We start from the raw sequence: 10,264 nt of genomic DNA on the forward strand, positions 1-10,264 counted from the left end.
GAGAAGACAAAAAAACAAAACCCTTTACTGCTAATATTTCACCACTGAAATACTTTAAGGGAATTTATTTCAAGAGATTCAAATAAACAAGTAGGATAGGGTACATACCAAGGAAGGGCACCAAAAAAGTGGGATGGGGGGAACTTTTTTAAAAAGGTGATGTGCCAAAGGTAGAAGCATTTAAAAATAGTTTGCTGTTATCCAGCCTCTGAGTCATATTAATATCTGGTGTGAGAGAAGAGTCCAACTGATAAAGAGAAGCTTATTTAAGTGAATGGACTCCTCATACGAGCAAAGTCTGACCCGTTTCATGCTTTGAAATGTCATGAGGATTGGATGAGATTGAATTTGCTGTGTCGCAAATAAACAGAGCTATATGTGATTTCAAAGAGCTTTCACGTACATTCTCTCATTTAATCTATGCACAATCCCATGGGGGGCATGGTAAATCCGTTTTCAAGATGAAGCCACTGCGGAAGGTCAAACCCAGGAGTGACAAAGCCAGGATATAAACCTGGATCATCTGCCTCCTAAGTCTGAACACGTTCCAATGCACCCAAATTTTGAAAAATATTGTTATTGGCTCTAGCATTGTTCAATGTACTCATTAGACACACCAGGAAGAGGAGGAGGTGGCCAAGAGGGAGGAAGTGGGAGAGAGGAAAGCTTTTGAATTTTCCAAAGAGTCCAGGCTTTGCTATGATTACACACTGTCCTCTTTCTTATCACAGTGGATGGAGCTGCTTGTCTCTGTGTAAACTGTGGCCGCAAAGCCGGAATATGACCTTAAGGGCCAGCCACAGGTGCAGGCTGTTCTTTGGTTAGCCCTGGGTGACTGTTTTAGCAGTAGTATTGCTTTATGTGAAAAGTTGTGTGCCTTCCCCCTGAAACAGCCACTGGAGCTCTGATTAACAAATCCCGCCACCCATTATCAGCCTCCAGGCAAATTTTGCTAACTTACTATTTTGATACACTTCTTGGGGCTTCCCTTGGAAATTTCCTGCCCTCCCCCCAAGACTTCCTTTGGCCCACATTCCAAAAGTTGTCCGGTCAGGCTACTCACTATTATTTTTATCTCATTTTCTAGCAAAATCAGCTCAAGAATGGAAACGTGTTGGCACCTCATGGCTTGCAACCATAGGTGGTTGTAATTACTATCAATTGCTGCTGTACAGACCTTTAATTCAATCTAGAACCTGAAACAAGATTCAAGTCATCAGCTAGTCTCCTGGAGCAGAAATCCTGGATATATAGTATCACAAATGAAGGCTAAGGAAAAAGGTCATTCACCTTAAATATTTATGAAGATTAGGTAATGCTTTTTTATTGATGTGGGCTTGCGTGACCCCTTTGGAAAACCTATTACCTATGTCCGATTTTATTCATTACTGAGTAGATATGATATAAATTTATCTCAGGAGCCTATCTTATATTTACAAAGTATTTTGAAATGCTTATATGAAAAAAATGGACTGGACTAGAGGAATAGGAATTATTACTGTAAATTCTAAGCATTAGGGAAGATTGCAACTCCAAAAATACTCAATTCTTTCTCATTCTAGTAAATAATGAGATTTTAATAAATTGAACATGAAATATTTATGACTCAAAGCTTAAGTTAATTAAGTAAGTATTAATAAACATGGGAAATATAAAAATGTATAGGATAGTCTTGGCTCTCGGAGAGCTTACAATCCGTCTGGGAAGAAAAAAGAAAAATGTAAAAATTAAATGACAAGAGGTGTCGAAAGGCAATATATTGTTAATAACCTTGTTGAATGCAATTAGCAAAGTACTGTAGGGTAGAGGAAGGAGAGATCATTTCCAGAAACAGTGGGCAGGGATGATTATAAAATAAAAAACTTATCAACCAAATCTTGAAGGCCGAATCTATTGAAACAGAGATGGAGGAGGGGATTCTTGGTGGAAAGAACCCAATGAGAAAGAGTACAGATGGGGGGGGGGTGGGAAGAAGACAAGTATAGACCCAAAAAAGGAAAAAAAGGAAAAAGAACACCGAACGGCAAGTTAGGGTGACAGGGACAATTGTACTGCAATATAGTGCTGGAAAGGCCACTTGGAACTAGACCTTTATGCCAAGTTAAGGAGTGAAGGTCTCTGACCTCGACAGCATCTTGCTTCATTTTTTTTTATAATAAATTTATTTTTTATTGGTGTTCAATTTGCCAACTTACAGCATCTTGCTTCAAAACAGCGTTTTAGAAATATTAATTTGACCCTGGCATGCCAGATTAAATTGAGCAAGGGAGATGCAGAGGCTGGCAGATGCAGACCATGATAGTGGGATGGAAAGGGAGGTGGGGGTAGTAACCATGGAGGAAGAAGCCTACCACCTCTCCTCACACTTAGTAGCATTTATCCTTGGAGCTTCCTGTTCTTTTTTGTAAAGTACTGTCAAATGAGGGGTCCCGAAAAACTGATTCATTCTGGCAGTTTCCAGGAGGGAATGGGGAAATGGCGGAGCTATTCCTTTTGAACTTGCAACATGTAACAGCTGTATAAGTGGATACGGTGAACCTTCTCTTTTTAATCTATATCCTCATCTAAGGACCGAAAAAGGCAGCTCGAAAGTTCCTCCCTCCCAAAGTGTCATGAAATGTAGGATTTAAAGGAGATCAGAGACCATTTTATTTTAAAAGAAAGCTAACTCTAGGGGTACCTGGTGCCTCAGCGCTTGAGCGTCTGCCTTCAGCTCAGGGCGTGATCCTGGGTCTGGGGATCGAGTCCGACATTGGGCTCCCCGCGAGGAACCTGCTTCTCTCTCTGCCTAGGTCTCTGCCTCTCTCTCTCTCTCTGTGTGTCTCTCATGAATAAATAAGATCTTAAAAAAAGAAAAGAAAAGAAAAGAAAAGAAAAAAGAAAAGAAAAGAAAAGAAAAGAAAAGAAAAGAAAAGAAAAGAAAAGAAAAGAAAAGAAAGCTAGCTCTAGTTGAATGCAGGCTATTCTGAACTTTTCCATAAGTACAAGTGAAAGAAAGCCCCAAGAATGCCAGGGACCCCTTTATGTCCACAGCCCTATGTTGGAACTCCTATTAAAATAACTTTCTGGGATAAATGGATAAAAAAGATGTGGTTTATGTATACAATGGAATATTACTCAGCTATTAGAAATGACAAATACCCACCATTTGCTTCGACGTGGATGGAACTGGAGGGTATTATGCTGAGTGAAGTAAGTCAATCGGAGAAGGACAAACATTATATGGTCTCATTCATTTGGGGAATATAAATAATAGTGAAAGGGAATAAAGGGGAAAGGAGAAAAAGTAAGTGGGAAATATCAGAAAGGGAGACAGTACATGAAAGACTCCTAACTCTGGGAAACGAACTAGGGGTGGTGGTAGGGGAGGTGGGCACTGAGGTGGGCACTTGACGGGATGAGCACTGGGTGTTATTCTGTATGTTGACAAATTGAACACCAATAAAAAATAAATTTATTTAAAAATTAAAAAAAAAATAACTTTCTGGGGATCCCTGGGTGGCTCAGCGGTTTAGCGCCTGCCTTTGGCCCAGGGCGCGATCCTAGAGTCCCACGTCGGGCTCCCTGCATGGAGCCTGCTTCTCCCTCTGCCTGTGTCTCCGCCTCTCTCTCTATGTGTCTATCATGAACAAATAAATAAATCTTAAAAAAAAATAACTTTCTGGTTTTGAATATCTGTGATTAAATGTATTTATTATCCAGAAATCTGGGGGGAGTTTGATGGATCTCTGAGTGAGCAGAGGAAAAAGCTTCAATCCGAATCTCATGTCCTGACACGTGGTTTATACATATGCATACAAATGCTCAGATCTATGCATAGCGTGTACACATACAAGGACACAGACGTGTATCCCTATGGTAATGTACTGGCATCCGGGGCCTCGCACTGAAATCTACAACCACCTTCTGGCTTTATCGCTCACAGAAATGCAATCCCTTGGCCCATCACGGGCACTTGGGCTTGGCACACGCTCTTCCAGTAACACCTCTTGACGCAGGGACGGTGCAGGATAGAAAGCCTCCTCCCCACATTCCCTCCACCTCGCTCCACGGCCCAGCACTCAGAACCCCTTTCCTGGGCAGCGACAATCGCAACTCTTTCCAACCCCGTGGCTATTTTGAGTCTGCCTCTTGAGGGCGGCCACAGAAGGAAGCCTGAAGGGGGAGGGAGACGCGAGTTGGCAGTGACAGGTAACTGAGGCTGAACTCGGGGTGCAGCCCCCTGTTCCTCCCCCTCTTTCTGGCACCCCTCCTTTCCTTACTCTCCCCCCTTCACCACCTCCCCAAGTTGGCAGAACCAGGCTGACAAGTCCTGGCGCAGGGGTGAATAAACAAATCACCCACACCCACACCCACCCTGCCTTCCAACACTGATTGATTATCCAGTTTGGGCCTAAAGCAAGTTTATGTTTGGATTTAAGTAAGGGAAGGTGGTTAAAACTGCTGGACTTTATAAGCTGAGTAAAGCCTTGCTTTTAGCTCTTGACTTGGGTAGCTGTGCAAACCCAGTCTCTCTCTCCTCAAGGTAAGAATATGAGTTTGGTCCAGACGTGGATGCTCCTCCCTCCAGACCCTCTTCCTTTTACTCCGATGCTAGAAGGGTGTTGTGAGCATTGCATAATGTTTTCATGCACCCTTAACATGGGTAATTAGAAGCTGTTTACTTCTCAAGGATTCCATTAAAGGCTTTTTATTTTCAAGGCTGAGCTGAGGACTCCGACGCGGCGGGATTGGGGGGGGGGGGGGGGCTTGCAGTCCAGCAGCTATACACTGCGCCTTCCGCGTGGCTGTTCCCCCACACAGGATCCCGCCCGCCCACCGATAGGCTAACGACTCACCAATTTCCAACGGATTCACTGGCCAACTCAAAAACCACTGATGGAGCCTTAAGTGCTATAGGACTATTAATCCTCTTGAGTATTTACGTATTTTTCTGCTCTCATCCCTCCAAAGCTAATGCTAGAGTTTTCAGAATCTGGGAACGTGGGCAAAGGAGAAAGCCACGGAGCAGCCCGAGGAACCCGAAATGTCAGCTCGTTATGTCAACCAAAACTACCGGTGCCTTTTCGTCTGTATTGACCCAGCTCAGAATATCAAGTCACATCTTGAGTAGTAAAACAGAAAACGCAGGTGTTACTGCCGAATGTGAAAAGGTCTGAAACGCAATTAAACGTGTCCTGTGTTTGGGGCGGGGTCCTTGATCCTGCGTTAACACTTGTGTTTTCCTTAAGCCTCTCTTTCCGATATCGACACACGCCGTTGCATCATACTCACACATTCATTAGCTGGGGGGGCCGAGGGGTGTGTGATTTTCCCACCGGTCCTCAGCGTTAGCGGTCAGACGCACAAACCTTCGCTTCCCTTCTGCTCCTACCGCTCTGGAACAGAAGCTGCTTGCAGGGGCGCCCAGGGAGCGATCTCGGCAGATGCGCGGTTCGCTCCGGCAAGGCGCTCTGCTGGAAAGTTTCCTCTAACCACCAACACCCGCCCCCGATCCCCCCCGAGCTGGCGGGACGCGGGCTGGCTGGGCCCCCTCCGGACGGGGGAAGGGTTTTACGCACACTCTGCCAGGCTGCGGATCCGAGACACGGCCTCGCAGCCCCACTCCTCCAACCCCGGCGGACGGACGGCGCGGGGCGCTCGGGCGCTCGGGCGCCGGGAGAACGGCGGGGTCCCCTCCCCGCTGAGGGGAGCGCGCGCTCTGCTCCGCAGGGAGCCGGGGCCCCCGAGGTAGAGAGGATGCCAGAGGGGGGAGGGGCAGGGGGAGAGTGGGAGCTGCGGGGGCGGCGGGAACGCGGGCCGGGAAGGGGGGCGCAGGGCCCTGGCCCCGGCGGGCGCTGCAAGGGGCGAGCTCGCGGACCGCGGCGGGCGCGGGGGCGGCGCTCTGCCCCGGACACCCCCGAGCGGCCGGACGGCGGGTGGGAGGAGGTGGAGTGGGGGGGTGGGGGGGTGCGGGGAGTTCGGATGCGGGGGGTGGGGGGGGTGAACCAGAGAGGGGCGTGCCTTTGCCCGGATTGGCTGCAGGAGCCTGACGCGAGGTCCCGGGGGCTGGCTCGGGGGAGTGGGAGCGGGGTGGGGTGGGTGCCGGGTGCCGGGGCCGCGGGCTCGGCGCGCTCAGAAACATGCTGAGGTCCCGGCGGCTGTTGCAGCAGCGGCAGCGGCTCCAGCAGCGGCTCCAGCAGCGGCTCCGGCAGCGGCTCCAGCGGCGGCAACTCCGGCGGCAGCAGCAGCGGCGGCGGCGGCGGCGGCAGCGCACGGCTCCCGCGGGGAAGGCGCCCGGCGCCCATGCCTCCGGCCCCGCGCGGCGGCTGCCCTGACCCGGCCGCGACCTCCGCGCCCCACGTCCCCCGGCGTGGTCCCCGGCCACGGCCCCAGCCCGCCACACCCCCCGCCCCCGGCCTCCGCAGCTCGGCATGGGCGCGGGGGCGCTGGCCCTGGGCGCCTCGGAGCCCTGCAACCTGTCGTCGGCCGCGCCGCTCCCCGACGGCGCGGCCACGGCGGCGAGGCTGCTGGTGCCCGCGTCGCCGTCCGCCTCGCCGCTGGCCCCGACCAGCGAGGGCCCCGCGCCGCTGTCGCAGCAGTGGACGGCGGGCATCGGGCTGCTGATGGCGCTCATCGTGCTGCTCATCGTGGCGGGCAACGTGCTGGTGATCGCGGCCATCGCCAAGACGCCGCGGCTGCAGACGCTCACCAACCTGTTCATCATGTCCCTGGCCAGCGCCGACCTGGTCATGGGGCTGCTGGTGGTGCCCTTCGGGGCCACGATCGTCATGCGGGGCCGCTGGGAGTACGGCTCCTTCCTGTGCGAGCTCTGGACCTCGGTGGACGTGCTGTGCGTGACGGCCAGCATCGAGACCCTGTGTGTCATCGCGCTGGACCGCTACCTGGCCATCACCGCGCCCTTCCGCTACCAGAGCCTGCTGACGCGCGCGCGCGCGCGGGCCCTCGTGTGCACCGTGTGGGCCATCTCGGCGCTCGTGTCCTTCCTGCCCATCCTCATGCACTGGTGGCGGGCCGGGGGCGACGAGGCGCGCCGCTGCTACAACGACCCCAAGTGCTGCGACTTCGTCACCAACCGGGCCTACGCCATCGCCTCGTCCGTCGTCTCCTTCTACGTGCCCCTGTGCATCATGGCCTTCGTGTACCTGCGGGTGTTCCGCGAGGCGCAGAAGCAGGTGAAGAAGATCGACAGCTGCGAGCGCCGCTTCCTGGGCGGCCCCGCGCGGCCCCCCGCGCCCCCGCCCGCGCCCGCGCCCGCGCCCCCGCCCGCGCCCGGCTCCCCGCGCCCCGCCGCGGCCGCCCCGCTGGCCAACGGGCGCGTCGGCAGGCGGCGGCCCTCGCGCCTCGTGGCGCTGCGCGAGCAGAAGGCGCTCAAGACGCTGGGCATCATCATGGGCGTGTTCACGCTGTGCTGGCTGCCCTTCTTCCTGGCCAACGTGGTCAAGGCCTTCCACCGCGACCTGGTGCCCGACCGCCTCTTCGTCTTCTTCAACTGGCTGGGCTACGCCAACTCGGCCTTCAACCCCATCATCTACTGCCGCAGCCCCGACTTCCGCAGGGCCTTCCAGCGCCTGCTGTGCTGCGCGCGCCGCGCCGCCCGCGGGAGCCACGGGGCCGCCGGGGACCCTCCGCGGGCGCGGCCGCCGCCGTCCCCCGGGGCCGCCTCGGACGACGACGACGACGACGAGGACGACGCCGGGGCCGGGGCCGGGGCCGCGCCGCCCGCGCGCCTGCTGGAGCCCTGGGCCGGCTGCAACGGCGGGGCGGCGGCCGACAGCGACTCCAGCCTGGACGGCGCGGGCAGCCCCGCGGGCGCCTCGGAGTCCCGGGTGTAGGCGCGCGGCCTCCCGGGGGGCGCATCGGTGTTTACTCCAGACCCAGAGCAGGTGAACCCCGGGCCCGCGCACCCCCGTCGCATTCATCCGAGGCAGACGCGCAAAAGCCACGGACCCGACCGTTGCGCACGCAGGAGAGTTTGGGGAGGCGCGGGAGAGGGGCTTGCACATCTGTCTTGGGTTCCTTTTTTACTTTCTTTCTTTCCTTCCTTCTCTTCCTCCCCGCCCCCCGTGTGTGTGCTTCGGCCTTTTCTTTGGTGTGTGCGTGTGATGCATCCATCTTCGGTTTCTGGAGTTGTCTTTATTCCCCACCCCCGCTCCACCCCCCGCCACCTCCAGGTGGTTTGTGACACTTGCTTCCAGGACCGGGTAGTAGCAGCGGAAGGGAGAAGCATCAAGGTCTATCGGCTTGGCTTCCCGTCCCGTGCTGGGGCACAGGAGCCGGCAGTCCGAGGCACAGGAGGGAATGACAGCGGCTAGGACAGAGTTCCTTTGCTTTCCAGAGAAATTTCATTTTTAACTCCTCTGAGTAATGATTTTTTCCTGTCCTTAAAGCAAAGGGGGAAGAAAGGATGGATATGCAAAAAAAAAAAAAAAAAAAGTCACGTTTCAAGAAATTTTAAGCTATTCTTGGAACAAGCCTCTCACCTTGCTTTCTTTTTTGTAGGGCACACCTGCTGTCCCCGCGCGCCTCGGTGGTCAGGCTGAGGGGTTTCTACCTCACACTGTGCACATTGCACAGCAAGATAGAAAGACTTGTTTATATTAAACAGCTTATTTATGTATCAATACCAGTTGGGAGGACCAGGCGCTGAGCCTCTGAGACATGTGACTCTGTCCATTGAAGACAGGACAGGAAAAAAAAAAAAAAAAAACCCACAAACAAACCCCAAAAGGAAACAGTTCAGATTACTGCACACATGCGTTAAAAAAAAAAAACAACAAAACACAAAACAAGGAGTTGTTCCAAATACCATTTTTGCACAGTGTTAGGAATTGTAAAGTCCACACGAGATACTACTTGCACAAAAAGAAATGAAATATTTTTTAACGGGGCAGGGGGCAGATCTTACAAAACTAAAATAAAATTCAGACTCTACTTCTGTTGTCTGTTATGTTATTGAGCTAATGATTTATTGGGAAAAAATACATTTTTATACTCTTTTATCATGGTACTGTAACTGTATCCATATTATAAATATAATTACCTTAAGGATTTTTATTATTATTTTTTTATGTCCAAGTGCCCACGTGAATCTGCTGGTAAAATTTAGCACTCGTGTGTAAATGGTATTTCCTCTGTCTGTTCTACCAAGTATTTATACTCTGGTGCAACTAACTACTGTGTGAGGGATTGGTCCATGTGCAATAAATACCAATGAAGCACAATCAAGATTATGTGCCGTGTGTCTGTAAGGGGTCAGTGATGATGGAAAAGACAGTTTGTTTTGTTCAAAATATAGGCTGGGTTTCCCATAGAGCTCTTTTAATAGCTTTTCATGACTCAGTAACATAGCAAAATGCCTCTAGACCAAATAAGGCATGCACCTACTGAGAGCTGCAGACTTGCCCTAAATTTTCACAGTCGGATTCAAGGTATCCTAGACTACTTATAGTTGTTTTCAAGATCCCATCTGCTGCACTTGACTTAAGAAGTGACATTTGGGATTGTGTATCTTTAAAAAAAAAAAAAAAAAAAGTGATAGAGCCAGGTAAATCAACTGCAACTTTGCACAGAAACGCAAGGGGGAAAAAAACTACCTCCTTGAATAATGAGTTGCCTGCCAGAGCGAGGTAAGTGGCTTCCACAGCTTGTTTTTCTTTTCCAGTAGAAAATCACAGCTTACAGATGATGATCAGTCTGTGCAGATTTCTCCAGTGGCCGTTTAGAGTGAAAAGTGCTTTTATGCTTAAGCAAAAATTTATAAAAACAGCTTTTAAGTAAACTTTTTTTTTTTCTCTTATGTAATTAAATAGACCATTTTCCCAGAACTTGGTGGTGGACACAGGTAAAAGCAAATGTGAAAAATTTTAACTCCCTAGCAAAAGTGTGACGCCCAAATGGATAGGATATTTTCCATAAAATTGGTTTCTAAAGAAAGTATAGTGAAATAGCATCCTGGTATTCTACACTTCTCCGAAATAAGTTTAAGTATTTATCTTTTTATTTTTAAACAAGCTTTATATTTCATGATCGTATAGTAAATAAACCAAATGGAGGATTATAAGGTTTTGACTCCTTCTGGGCTTTAGCATGAAGAAACTATTCCCTGCTAAGGAAAGTGAAGATTGATTATCTTTTTTTTTTTTTTTTTTTGCGATGGAGTATTCTAAAGACCAGGAGACAGTCTTCTGAGAAAGGTTAATGATGTAGATGTGTTGGAGACCAACAGAAGGTTGTATGAACAAAAGATGCTATGAAGTTTAAC

The 10,264-nt window shown here is 50.8% G+C and overlaps 1 protein-coding gene and 1 long non-coding RNA gene across 6 annotated transcripts in view; one reads left to right on the forward strand and one right to left on the reverse strand.

Annotated features, from left to right (window-relative positions):
* The window catches only part of LOC106557950, a 159,490-nt gene extending 153,783 nt beyond the window's left edge, over nucleotides 1-5,707 (reverse strand). For 4 of the 5 annotated variants that reach the window (XR_005380632.1, XR_005380634.1, XR_005380630.1 and 1 more), the window contains exon 1: nucleotides 5,275-5,706. This is a non-coding gene — a long non-coding RNA (uncharacterized LOC106557950). Of the gene's footprint in view, nucleotides 1-5,274 lie in introns of all 5 variants that reach the window. The other variant, XR_005380631.1, reaches the window with a different exon arrangement.
* A 706-nt stretch (nucleotides 5,708-6,413) lies between these two features.
* On the forward strand, nucleotides 6,414-7,835 carry ADRB1 (adrenoceptor beta 1). Its single transcript, NM_001008713.2, is given in 1 exon segment — nucleotides 6,414-7,835. A coding segment is annotated over 1 exon segment (1,422 nt).
* Nucleotides 7,836-10,264: the final 2,429 nt, after the last annotated feature.

Source organism: Canis lupus, chromosome 28 (genome assembly GCF_011100685.1).
Source record: "Canis lupus familiaris isolate Mischka breed German Shepherd chromosome 28, alternate assembly UU_Cfam_GSD_1.0, whole genome shotgun sequence".
In the NCBI taxonomy this organism is placed as follows: Eukaryota; Metazoa; Chordata; class Mammalia; order Carnivora; family Canidae; genus Canis; species Canis lupus.